At 40.9% G+C, this 13,802-nt stretch overlaps 1 protein-coding gene and 2 non-coding genes across 3 annotated transcripts; all 3 read right to left on the reverse strand.

The window, feature by feature from the left end:
• Nucleotides 1-1,035: 1,035 nt before the first annotated feature.
• Nucleotides 1,036-6,642, reverse strand: ATP5F1B (ATP synthase F1 subunit beta). Its single transcript, XM_036866443.1, has 10 exons — nucleotides 6,468-6,642; nucleotides 5,819-6,001; nucleotides 5,402-5,576; nucleotides 4,744-4,865; nucleotides 4,316-4,500; nucleotides 3,642-3,800; nucleotides 3,428-3,550; nucleotides 2,506-2,718; nucleotides 1,883-2,084; nucleotides 1,036-1,304 (listed from the first exon to the last, which is right to left on the reverse strand). The coding sequence occupies exons 1-10, from the start codon at nucleotides 6,592-6,594 to the stop codon at nucleotides 1,207-1,209; spliced, it is 1,587 nt and encodes a 528-aa protein (XP_036722338.1). The 5' UTR covers nucleotides 6,595-6,642; the 3' UTR covers nucleotides 1,036-1,206.
• LOC118902914 lies at nucleotides 4,588-4,658 on the reverse strand. Its single transcript, XR_005021628.1, has one exon. It is a non-coding gene; the product is annotated as a small nucleolar RNA SNORD59 (small nucleolar RNA).
• LOC118902913 lies at nucleotides 5,674-5,748 on the reverse strand. Its single transcript, XR_005021627.1, has one exon. It is a non-coding gene; the product is annotated as a small nucleolar RNA SNORD59 (small nucleolar RNA).
• Nucleotides 6,643-13,802: the final 7,160 nt, after the last annotated feature.

Consider the following 13,802-nt stretch of genomic DNA (forward strand, 5'->3'; position numbering starts at 1 on the left):
GATGTTTGTCCTGCCCTGCTTCTACCCCACTTGAATGCCTCGGGGTGGAGCTTATAGATTCAGGCTCCTCCTTAGGACAAAAGCCCCAGCTGGTTTGTAAACAATCATTAGCAAAGAACCACATCCCAGCAAATGGCCTTCATGGATTTCAAAATGGTGAGATCAGAGTTCTTGCAGAGCCTCCAGTCCTACCACCACCAGAGGGCAGTAGGAGATGGGTCTGGGCCCAGAAAAGAACATTTAAGGGGCATCAAATCCAACCCTGCACTTGTTTGAAAAGGTGGGTATACTTTTGAGTAATCCTTGCAATCCTGCGTGCTTTAGTGGGCTAAGATGAAGGGAAAATTGTCTAATTACATTACTTAGTTCAGAAACCCAAGCCCAACAACACTGAAAATTATCTCCTATAACAGATTCTTTCCCCAATTTTAAGGGATTTTAGCAGACCTCAGAATAGGCCTCATGGTACTTTATATTCTGCGTTGCCTCAAGGAATCACAAACATACTAGTCTTGCCCAAAATATAAGTTAGGAGGCAGTAGTTAGGAACACCTTCTGAAAAAAATGAAGGTAGAAGATAGAAGAGGGCTGTTTTGACTCAATTTTAATCCTTCAGAACACGTTATCATTTCCAAAAAATTTAATTCACTGATTAACCCCTGCCTTCTCTTAGAATAGCAGTTATTTCTAAACCCAACCCATTTTCCCAAAATGCTCTTCTAAAAAGTCCTTTGGCTTTTTAAAAAGCAGAAATACACTACATACAAGAGGCAAAAAATCAACTTGCTTTGAACAATGACATAAAAGGGCAAAAGATGAGACCCTACTATTAAGATCACATCATCCCCAGGAAACCCCTTCACAAGACTCACAGCTGTTCCATCAATCCAAGACAATGGCTTTTCTTTTTTGATGACCCCATTTCAAATATATATGGCCTACTTTGTGCTGTTTCTTGTGTGTGGCTATTCTAAAATTACTATTAACAACGTCAGTGTTGGCTGTGTTGTCAAGACCAAGAAAAACAGACAGATGCTGAGGGATGTACTTTTTATTGGAAACCTTAAATACTCTTCAGACAGAACACAATGTCTTCAATCAAGGCTCTCAGGAATGTGGCCTACAGAGAAAACTGCAATTTCTGGATTAGGAGCAAGGAGAGGGACAGCACGGAGGATGAGTGCTTAGTTTGCCAAAAAGACCCTCTCACGAGTGTTCTTCAGCCAGCTTATCAGCTTTTGCCACAGCTTCTTCAATGGGTCCCACCATATAGAAGGCCTGTTCTGGGAGATGGTCATATTCACCTACATGGAAAAAAATCCAACTGGTGAGAAGTGAAGGATATTATCAACTTTCTGCAGTGGGTACATACCTCACCACTTGAGGACACCAGTCAGAATGTGATGAAATTGTGTCACCTTAGGTATCTTTTCTTAAACTTCCCTCACAAATCCAATTTACAAGACATGATGCTACAGTACAGCTTAAGAACAAATGGTCCATAGTCATATAACTCGGGTTCAAATTCTTGCTACTTTGGCTGTATGATATTGGGACTGGTTATTTTAAACTTGCCATGCTTCAAGTTTCCTAATTTGTAAAACAGGATAATAATGCCTTCCTTATAAGGATGTTGTAATTCACTTAGAAGAGTAGCTAGCATGAAAGCACTCAGTAAGTCTAAGTCTTACTCTCAGACATTGAGTATTTCCAAAGAAAACTGATGGGAAATAACTTACTTTTATATAAAAATTATGTAATTAGGCACAATATATTTATATATTGCTTGATGGTTCCTGGAATGGGAACACAGCACAGCAAGCATTCAAGGGATTTCAGTTTCTTTGCCATTTTATGTTCAGCCTTATACTTGAAATCTCACCTGCCAAAATCTGCTGGAATCCTTTGATGGTCTCCTTCAGGGGTACCAGCTTCCCCATATGACCAGTAAAGACCTCAGCCACCTGGAATGGCTGAGACAAGAAACGCTGTATTTTCCGTGCACGGGACACAGTTAATTTGTCTTCCTCAGAAAGTTCATCCATACCCAGGATGGCAATGATGTCCTGGAGGGATTTGTAGTCCTGTGAGAAAACAAGATTAAGAGAGGCCTAGTAAACATTTACATTCCTCTAATTTGGACAAAAACCTAAGGATTAACACAACTTTATATTCACAATGAGCTCTGTGTACAGCGTTTTAGCACTTTACTGCACTTCTTAACTGAAACAAATTAGTTACTTGGGGGTCATGAGGGCCCTCAGCTAAGATCAGTGTCTTGTTTCCCCTACTCCGAGTCTAGTAGGTGGTGTTAGAAAATATTGGATTCCAAACATGGAGTACCTGGAAACTCAAGAGACCTCATTAACACTCACTAGGAACTGCTGGTCTCATCTTTCCTTGCTCTAAAGCAAATCACAAATCACCAGGAGAGAGACGGTCCTAATACAGTCCCCAAATTCCCTCTACGACTTTATGGCCACTGATCTCACCTGCAGTACTCACCTGTAGGATCTTTTGTACCCCACGGGCAACATCGTAATGCTCACTGCCAACAATGTTGGGATCCATGATGCGAGAGGTAGAGTCCAGAGGGTCCACAGCTGGATAGATGCCCAGCTCAGCAATAGCACGGGACAGCACAGTGGTGGCATCCAAATGGGCAAAGGTAGTGGCAGGGGCAGGGTCAGTCAAGTCATCAGCAGGCACGTAGATAGCCTAAAGTCAAGAACCCATGAAGAGCAGCAGGAAGCCAAGTAATTCTACTTAAGCCATCCCCTTTTCTGACCTCTCCTCATTATGTCACTCTTATCTTCTCAGCATTCAAGAGTCCACCTCAAAAAATGTGGACTCTTACCACCCCTAATAGTGGCTGAGTAAGCTTATAGATTATCTAGTCCCTCCGAGACGTGATGAAAGAATTTTCATTGTTATTCCTTTTGTTCTTCATCCTACTTTTTAACTTTATTGTAGTGATACCCACTTTAACAGTAAAAAACAATAACAAAAACCCTTGCACTATTATACTAGTTCATCAGGAAAATGAACTATGAAAGTTAATAAAATTTAGACAAATTTTTAGATAATTTTTACTATATACCATCTACATACATTTGAACATTTGAAAATTTGTAGTAGTTAGTGTAGTCCACATTTAACGCGCAGTTTCCATACAGCTTCAAACTCCCCTTCAGGATGGAAACCACTACTTTGTGATCTACATTTATATGTTCACCTTCAATTAGTTTAGATGAGTGGTTTCTTAATCTTTTAGGGTCTTTAACATGCACATGCAGAATTTTACACATTATTTCAGGGAGCTCAGGTACCTACTTAAAAGCCTTTTGAGATATAAGTAACTAGATTTTGTACCTTTCTGTACATACCTTTATACAAATTAGACCTTCATCCATTTAACTGTTCTCACCTGTACAGAGGTGATAGATCCCTTTTTGGTGGTAGTGATTCTTTCCTGCATGGTACCCATGTCAGTGGCCAGGGTAGGCTGATAACCCACAGCAGAAGGGATTCTGCCCAATAAAGCAGACACCTTAAAAAAAAAAAAAAAAATCTTTAGCCTTATCTGCATCATTCCATAGAAAGGTCAAATGAACCAGGTTCTCTCAAGCCTTCTCTCTTACCTCTGAGCCAGCCTGGGTGAAGCGAAAGATGTTATCAATAAACAGTAATACATCTTGACCTTCTTGGTCTCTGAAGTATTCAGCTACAGTCAGTCCAGTCAGAGCTACCCGGGCCCGAGCACCAGGCGGTTCATTCATTTGACCGTACACCAGCGCTACCTGCAGTAATTATACAAATTCAGAAATTGTGGCAGAGGAGTGGGAAAGCCATATACCCAAGGTCCCCAAATCAGAGAAACTACCAAAAAACCCTCCTCAGATGTCTATGTTTTTGTTCACAATTTTCCCTTTTGGAGATGTAGTTCAAAACAACATGAAAGGTAATTTCTTATAATTACTGAGGCAATATTCTTACGGTAGGAAGGAAATAAATTGTAAATAAGTGAAAGGCACAAAATAGGGTAATCTGAGATATAAGAACCACCTTCAACTCCCCCCAAAGTTAGCTTTCAAATGATGGGTCTATGTACCAAAAACAAAGACTAGAAATATCAAAGAAGAAAACAAAATGTATATTAGTGTATTAGAAGCTGGGGGAAAAACACTGACAAATTTTGTTTATAGGTCCTGGGACAATAAAATGAAAATATAGAACATGGCTTCACCTAGCAATGCAGTCAACTGCAACAGTGTCCTGGCACTACTTTGTGGACATCTATCAGCTCAGTGCTCACCTTGGAGGTGGCATCTTTCAGGTTGATAACACCAGACTCAATCATTTCATGGTATAAGTCATTGCCCTCACGAGTCCTCTCACCAACACCAGCAAACACAGAGTAACCACCATGGGCTTTGGCAACGTTGTTGATTAACTCCATGATCAGTACTGTCTTGCCAACTCCAGCACCACCAAAGAGCCCTAGGAGAGGTTGAGAAAAAAAGAATAAGAGTTTTGTTTCCAAATAAGCAAACTTCAAAAAAAATTTTTGTTTCTTTCCATCTTGTCCCTTCTCAGAAATGGCATCTGGCATCAGCAAACTCAGAAGAACGAAAGTCAGAAGCTACTCATCAGTGAGGGATAGGTCTCAGTACCCACTCATAACACGGTAGGATTTTTTTCCACACATTAGGTTTGGAAAATATCTACCCACCACTAACATACCAATTTTGCCACCCTTGGCATAGGGAGCCAGCAGATCCACAACCTTGATACCGGTAACCAGAATTTCCTGCTCAACACTCATCTCCATGAATTCAGGAGCCTCAGCATGAATAGCAGCAAATCTGTAAAGGTAGAAGATCAGTGTCTACTCATTAAACAGTTCCTCTCAATTCTCAAGCCCAACCTTTTACTCATAATCTCATCTCTTATGTAACATTCTAGACAAAACTGTCACCCACCATCGAGCCCAAATATTCTGCAATAAAGGGGATTTCATCACCTCAGGAAGCAATAATCCCATTCCCTGACAGCTTTAACTGTCATAAGGTTTTCCTTTTACAGAGCCCTAACTTAACAGCACTTCTTCACATACCAACATGAAATACAAAGGCCACTGGTATTAAAATGAACTGAAATAATCAACTTGGGCCCTAAGCAGCAGTTTGATTTTTTTCTTTTTTTTACGATCAGAACTTCTACATCATTAATTTTCTTCAGAAAAAGCTGCATTGTGTGGTTTTAATAAATGAATACATCGGCATTTTAAGTATTCTCTGCAAGAAAATTCTGCTATAGTAGAGGCTGTCACCTTAATGTATAAAACTGCTAGGAAAAACAGTTCCTTTCTGTGTAGATGCAACAAGAGGGGGATACTTACTGTTTGGTTTTTATGGGACCTCTCTCATCAATAGGTTCTCCAATGACGTTCATGATTCTACCCAAGGTCTCAGGGCCAACAGGAATTCTGATTGGTGCACCAGAATCCAGGACTTTCTGGCCTCTAACCAAGCCTTCTGTACCATCCATGGCAATGGTCCTTACTGTGCTCTCACCTGTCAGATAAGGCATTGCAGGGTTATACAGGACAAATTGGCTTCATGATATTTAATGAAGTGTAACTGGCATTGAACACCTAAGTCAACCAAGACTCCTTCTCAGTACGTAAATGTGGCTTCAGCAAACTCAGAAGAACGAAAGTCATTTTGATAAAATCATCATAGAAGGAAGACAGCTTAGTTTTGGGGGATATTTCGGTCAAACAAGATCTTTACTATTCCTAACAAATTCTACTTACCCAAATGCTGGGCCACCTCCAAAACCAGCCTGGTCTCCCTGCCTTGCACTTCCAGGGCATTTAGGATGGGTGGCAGTCCCTCATCAAATTGGACGTCCACCACTGCACCAATGACCGCCACGATGCGCCCAGTGGCGGCACCTGCCTTTGGCGACGGAGATGTTTGAATGGCATAGTCTCTGGCTAACAGACAAAAAAAAAAAATGGAAGAAGCTGGGGTTAGGACAGTTAAAGGTCATCGGAAACCCCGACTTAACTCACAAGTACTGGTGAATACAGCCCAGGCCCGACCTCCTTCCGCTTGCACGGAAGGCGGGTCCAGAGGGAGGGCCGCACTGGAAGCGGAGAAAGAGCCTGCACCATCTTCCCATCCTCCTGCATAAAACCCCATTATTCGAGAGCTCGGTGCCCCCATTCCACGGGAACGTCAATGCACCTGCCCGCACTTTTCCGTCACACAGCGCCCCTCTTCCAAAGTGAGACGGAATTAGATCGTTCCTGTTCTTGTTTTCCCGCCGTTAGAGGGCAGGGCGCTGGCCCTGGCGTCCTTCTAGCACCACAGATCCCTTAGGCCCAAGCGACTATCGGCCCCAGGCTCAAGGTCATGGGACGGCAGAAACGAACCTAGCTCCTAGAACAAGGCACTTACCAGGCTGCAGCGCTGCCGGAGCGGCCCGCAGTAAGAGCTGGACTTGAGGTAGCGGCGCTGAAGGGCTGAGTCCCCGCAAGGCCCCAGAGGCCGTGGCAGCGGCCACACGACCCACGAGTCCCAACATGGCGGAGCCCAGGTGGCGACTGAGCGCTGCAGCAGTCTGGCCTCCAACTCCCCACAGTTGGGGGGCGAGGCCTACTCCGCAGTAGGCATGGCCATTGGATGATCTTGTTGCTCATCACTCTCAGCGCTGCTCCTATAGGCTAATAACCTCTCATCTTCTCAACCATTGGCCAAAATTGGTGCTAATCTGAATTGCTTTTTTGTATTGGACAGTGTCTGGTTAGGTGCAACCCTCAGAGCCTCGAAACATAATTGGACAACAGGGATGTCAATTGGAGAGAGTACTTGGCGGAACTGCGTTTAAGGAAAGGGACCGAGTTCCTGTGGGGAAGCACTTAGGCTGTATCTGGCTGTCCTTGAGCTCTCTCCTTAGATAGGACCTTGAGCTAGGTGACAGTCTCAAGGGTGGGGTTAGGGAAGTGGTAGCGTCGTGAAGCACCACTGACTGACCTTGGCTAAGTCAGGATCCTTCTCTAGAGTCAAACGGTTTTTATTTCTCAGTAGTGAGATTGGAAGCTTTCAGATAACTCAGGAGGTCAGGAATCCGGACAGAATTAAAGCTACAAAGAAACTCATGTAACCAGTCGTTTAACAAATGTGTGCTAGGCATTGAGGAGGCAAAGATAAATAAGACTTAGGACCTCACTTTTAAGGGAAGACAGATGAGTAAAAAATGCAATCAAGTGTGATTGGTCCTGGTTAGTATAGGGTAAAATGTATGGAGGAAGAAGGAGGGGATAAATTTGGGTCATCTAGAAATGTAGGAGGAATTGTCTCTAAGTGGAGGAGGCTGATAGACTGGTCGCAAAACATCAGTAGAATTCCTAGGGTAAAGTAGGAAGGAAGAATATTCCAAGCACACATTTGCATTAAACAGCATGTTCCTTTTGTGGAACTGCAGGTGAGGAAGGTTAGAGGCGAGGAAGGGAAAAAAAAGAGAGGATAGTAAGGAGATGAGTATAGAGAGAAGCCGGAACCAGTTCTCAGGGTCTTGGATGGGAGCGGAGGCTGGGCAGTGATAGGTGTGTGGTCCTTGAGCATGAAAAATGGTAAAATAAACAGGACATCCTTTTCTGTAGTATTGACTTTATTCAAGGTATTTGGTGGCAGGGTGGGGTAGACCCTTAATCTATTAGAACAAACATGGCTAAATGGAGTAGTTCAGCATGAAGCTAGTTCCCCAGACTTTCTCCGACCAGCACACATTAGTTCTCATTTTTCTGCGTGATAGTGAAACTTTCCTATTTGGTAGCAAGAACTATCAAATAATTTAAAGGAGAAAGCAGGAATAGAAGAGAATGTTAAATTTGAAGTGTCTTTGGTAATCTTGCCTAGTAAGAGGGAAAGAACCCAAGAAAACAACAACATGTATGGGGCAGGTAGAAAAAAATACACTATGTAAAGTAGCAGCAGAAGAATAAGGAAAAGACCAAAGAACATAGTGTAAGAATCAAAAATAGAGAATGTTAAAGAGAAAGTGGTCAATAGTATAAGTCACATAACCATTCTATAAAATAAGGGCTGTAAAGAACTAACTGGGTTTGGCAACTAGGAATTCATTCCACGGTGATGTGGGGTCAAAGGTAATTTCAATGGATGCAGGATATACATTTTTGTTTTGCAATTTGTGCTCTTCCCATTATGCTGGGCAGCATCCCAGTTAATAGGGACCTATATATTTCACTTGCCTCCCTCAACTATTAGAGTTGAAGTTTCTATAGATAGGATAAGATACTTAAGAGTATTGCTACTGGAGCCATATTGTGTTTATTTTTTTAATTTTTAAAAATATTTATTTGGGGCTTCCCTGTTGGCGCAGTGGTTAAGAATCCGCCTGCCAATGCAGTGAACACGGGTTCAAGCCCTGGTCCGGGAAGATCCCACATGCCATGGAGCAACTAAGCCCATGCGCCACAACTACTGAGCCTGCGCTCTAGATCCTGCAAGCCACAACTACGGAGCCTGCGAGCCACAACTACTGAAGCCCACGCGCCTAGAGCCCGTGCTCCACAACAAGAGAAGCCACCACAATGAGAAGCCTGCGCACCACAATGAAGAGTGGCCCCCGCTCGCTGCAACCAGAGAAAGCCCGCGCGCAGCAACGAAGACACAACGCAGCCAAAAATAAATAAATAAATACATTAAAAAAATTTATTTGGCTGTGCTGGGCCTTAGTTGCAGCACGCGGGAGTTTTTTGGATGCAGAATGCGGGATTTACAGCATGTGAACTCTTAGTTGTGTCATGGGGGATCTAGTTCCCTGACTAGGGCTCAAACCCAGGCCCCCTGCATTGGGATCACAGAGCCTTAGCCACTGGACCACCAGGGAAGTCCCAGACTGGGTTTAAAATCTTGTTTTTGCCACTTACTAGATTGTAACTGAGCAAGTTTAAAATCTCTGTATATCACCTTCCTCATTATGAGATAATTTCATAGGGGCGTCTCAAAAATTAAGTAGATTAAGATGTGAAAAGAAGCATTTAGAACAATGTCTGGCGCCTGGCACATAGTTAGCAGTGTATTTGTGTTGGCTAGTATTTTTACTTACTATTGACATAGTGTTAAGATCCTTTGGTTTTGTATCACCAATTTTGGTCGTGGCCAAAATTTTATTAACCGTCAAACGTTTAAACTGACACTTAATCGAAGTTTCAAAGTGAAGATTTCAACCTAAATTTCCAGGTAACTGAGGCTCATCACGTTTCGAAATGTATTTACACATTTCTTTTTAGCAGATTATCAGGAAATTTAACTGTTCTTTGGGCAGCTGGGTTATCATTAAACAAATCTTTGTACCAAAATGCAATGCTAAATGCTTTCAATGTTACCGAGGCATATTTCTCCACTATGCTCAACTTTGTAAATTTTTGGTTTTTCTAACTCCTTTGCTGTCAATGTTTGGCCCCAGCAACCTCAAGTCCTCTTCTGAAATCAGATAACCTGCTAAATTTATAAGTAATACTGTCTAAAATAAAAGTAAATAAACTTGATTAGCTTGGGTTGAGGTAGGCCTTAACAACAGTATTTCTGAACAAATAATGTCATCTATTTTAGAGTTCTGACATGTTTTGGTCCTACTTCGTATTTCTTGATTCCCAGATAGTAGTTCATGTAAAATACAAGTTACTTTCCATGGGACAACAGAGACCACAAAGACCTAATCTGGTTTCTTACCTGAAGTTAATTCCAAATGACTGACCCCACAATTCATGACTGAAAACCTTATGAATTTTATCTTAAGGTGAAGATTGCATTTTCCACCAACTCTTTTCTTTTGGCTGCGCCACATGGCTTGCGGGATCTTAGTTCCCCGACCAGGGATTGAACCCTCGGCATTCAAAGCACAGAGTCCTAACCACTGGACCGCCAGGGAATTCCCTACCAACTCTTTATTTTACTGCCATCCATAACGGTCATGTCCCACATTCTTTCAGTACTCTGGGAAATAGTAAAATGTCTTTGTCTCTACCGTATTTCTTGACAATCATCTTGGGTGATTTCAAATTCCAGGAAAATAATCCGATCAATACCCTAGCTTCAGAGTTCTTTAATCTCTTCAATTCCAACTAGTTTAGCACTGACATTTCACGTAAGTATCCTACTCAAGTTCTACCTCAAAATTTCAACATTCTCTTGTCAAACCACAATTTTGTTTTTTTTTAATACAGTAATACATGAACAAATTCTAAATATACAGGATTAGAATAAATCCTTTCACAACCCAAATCTCATTCCCAGAAATAACCACTAAAAGCGTTTTGCATATATCCATTACTTTCTATCCATTCCATGTACATAAAACATATGCATTCCCTATTTTTAAAAACTTCAGTGGAAGCACACTACAGAAAACTTAAGTTTTCTGATCTTTATGTTTTGGAGAACTTTCTGTGTCAGTACATTTATTGACTGCAGCTACACCTTATGCCATAAAAATGTGTAATAACTTATTTTACTCCATTAATGGTTATTTGGATTGTTTCAAATGGCTATTACATGCAGTACTGAATGAAAAAAAGGATATCTTGTAAACGTTTGAGTACACCATCTACTACTACCTTTATATTCCTAGAAATAAAATGTTGGCTTAAAATCATGTTCGTTTAATTGTTATTTATTTTTGGGCCGTGCCACAAGTCTTGTGGAATGTGGGATTTAGTTCCCCAACCAGGGATCTAACCCGGGCCCTATGCAGTGAGTTCAGAATCCTAACCATGGGACTGCCAGGGAATTTCCTAAAATTATGTTCATTTAAATGACATTCTGCCAAATGCCTTCTAAAACATTTTGCTAATTTACCAGGTTCCCAGAATCCTTGCCAAAACTTTTTTAAAAAATGTGCCTAATGCTAAATGTATGAAATTACTTCACTGACTGAAGTTGCATTTCCCTAATTTCTAAGACAGAATACTTTATTGGTCATTTTTATTTCTTCAGTGAATTACCTATCTCTACCTTTTGCCCATTCTTTTCTATTGGCTTGTCATAATGATTAGTGCTATTCAAATGCTTTGTTAAATGTTGTAAATATTTTATCCAAGTATATCACTTATCTTTTAACCTAAGTTACCTTTTGATCTATGTAATTTTTTTTTTTTTTGGCCACACCACGCGGCTTGTGGGATCTTAGTTCCCCGACCAGGGATTGAACCTGGGCCCTAAGCAGTGAGCATGCAGAGTCCTAACCACTTGGACGGCCAAACTCCTAACCCATGTTACTTTTAATGTTAGATTTTTTAAAAAAACTTTCCTTTGTAGCTTTTACATTCTGTATCATTCTTGGGAGGATTTCCCCATATCATTAATAAGAATTTGAATTTTTTTCAGTGAGTGGGCCAGGAACCACCAGCATCAGAATCACCTAGCTCTGCTTTACCTATGGTAATCACTAGCTATACTGGATTAAATTTAGTATAAAATTAAATATTCAGTTTTCAGTCACACTAGCCACATTCCAGATCCCTAACAGCTCTATGCGGCTGGCAGCTACTTCATCAGACAATGGAGAGATACAGAACATCGTACCACACAAAGTCACACTGGATGGAGCTGATACCTCAGCAGGACTAATTCAGAATCTGCCTTTTAGATCTAAAAGAGAAGATGTCGAACTTCAGCACACATCAGAATCACCTAGAGGGCTTAAGGCAGATCACTGGACTCTACTGTCTCATTTCTGATTTAGTAGGTCTGTGCGGGTGCCCGAAATTTATATATCTAACAAGTTCCTAGGGGAGACTCATGCTGGTAGCCGGGATCACACTTCAATTGTTGTCAAGTATCAGTTAAATTGCAAATTCCTGGGCCCCACATCACCTACTATAGAAAGCCTATCTGAGGGTTGGGACTGATGAATCCACATAGCCCCATGATTTTGATTGTCCGAGAACCACCAAGGTCTAGTTCTATGGAAAAAACTAGAGCTATGAGGCTAATTAGTTGTGAGAACAAAAAAAAAACCAATGGTTGAGGGAGGGAGGTATACTCCTCATGGAGGGTGTTAACTGTATTGGAAGCAGCTTTACAGCTATCACCCCTAAACTTGTGATGAGATACAGCCACAGGAATAGGGTGCTAAGGAGAGTATGGAAGTCAAGGTCACTGGATTTGAGGCTAAGAAATTTAAGCTAGAGTTCTGGATAGGTTCTTCACATAAACAATGAAGTTATCCAGGCTGACACTATAACTTGTAAGCAAATATTTGGTTTTCAGTTTAGAAAAAATTAAGTGTTCAAAGCAAAGCATGACAGGCAGTATATATACAAGTTATCACCAAATCCTATTTGACATTATCTCTGGAATTGCTCTCCAGTTCTCAATGCCAGCGCCTAAATTTACCCTTTTACATTTTACCGTTTGAATTACTGCACTAACTTGTTTCCTTACGTCCAGGCCCACCTGCAAAACATTACCCATGCAAAATGTAGTAACAAGTATGTACTGAGTGTTCAACATACCAGGTGCTGTCATCAGGCTGGAGATTTAGTGATAACATACATCTTTCACTCTCCTAGTAGAGCAAACTACCAACTAATAATCAAGTGTGGTTAATGTTTCAGTTAAGTCCACGGGCCTTAAAAGCCTATCAGGATAAAATAAATAATTTAGGAGTTAGAGTAGACCTTAGACAAGGTACCTGCCTCCCCCCTCCTTCCCAGCCTTTATGTTCTCAAGGTTGGTATAATGCTGGGTGAGCCATGCAGAAGAGCATTTAATGTTAGCATACAAGTGAAGTTCATTATCACTCATTTCTTGTCAAAAGAATTCTTGCTAAATAGAAAAAACGAAAACTTGCACAAAACTGAATAGGTAAATAAAACCTTCATGCTACCTGTAACAACTAATCACCTTCCCCTCTTCCTTGGAGGTAATTTAACAGTTCAGGAAGTTGAATATAGCATCTTTATCACCACATGTCAAAATAGACAAACTGTAGGAATAGATGCTATCTCTCTCACTCAAACTTAAAAACTCACCAAATGATCCTCTCCCCAGTGACTCTCTTTAAAGCAAAAGTAATTACTGTTTAGATTTTCAATACAAGGCCAAATAAATAGTTCTCCTTCAGTTTTGGCCTGTCAATTCACCTTTTGGCATGAAGTACTTTAACTTAGAGGGACCAGATACCATTCACAAGACTTTGTACCTGACAGCAATAAGGGTTAATGAAATCCCATTCAAGTGTCTGAGCACAAAATAGGTTTTAAAAATTTTAAGAATCTTAAGAAACAGGATGAAATCAGAAATCCATCATGATATACTTTCTTAATGCTATAGCCTAATGGCTGGCATTAAGCCAATCCTTAATGAATCTTTTAACTTCCAGAACTGACATACAAAAATAGTTCTTTGAGAGAATAAAACTAAAAATGGAAGGGTTTTTTAAATTTTAAAGTTTTTCCCTGAAGCTAAGCAGTACACTATCAGGCATACTGATACCTTTGGTATGCTCCAGAGAAAGGAGACCAAGTTTAAAGTAATTTTTTAGAAGTACGTAAGTCCAAACATACCTCCGAATGTGGAAAAACCTAAGGCTCTGAGGAAACTGCATTTCCTTAACAGGACCAGAACCCAAGTTATACTTCTGTAACATAACAAAACAGAGTTGACTGCCAAGTGTTATTATGCCCACAGTCCCCAAAAAGTTAAGATCTTCTAGTTGTGGCATTTCAAGAAAATGGTCTTGAATATTATTTGGAACACTCATAT

The sequence above is a fragment of the Balaenoptera musculus genome, chromosome 10 (assembly GCF_009873245.2).
Source record: "Balaenoptera musculus isolate JJ_BM4_2016_0621 chromosome 10, mBalMus1.pri.v3, whole genome shotgun sequence".
NCBI lineage: Eukaryota > Metazoa > Chordata > Mammalia > Artiodactyla > Balaenopteridae > Balaenoptera > Balaenoptera musculus.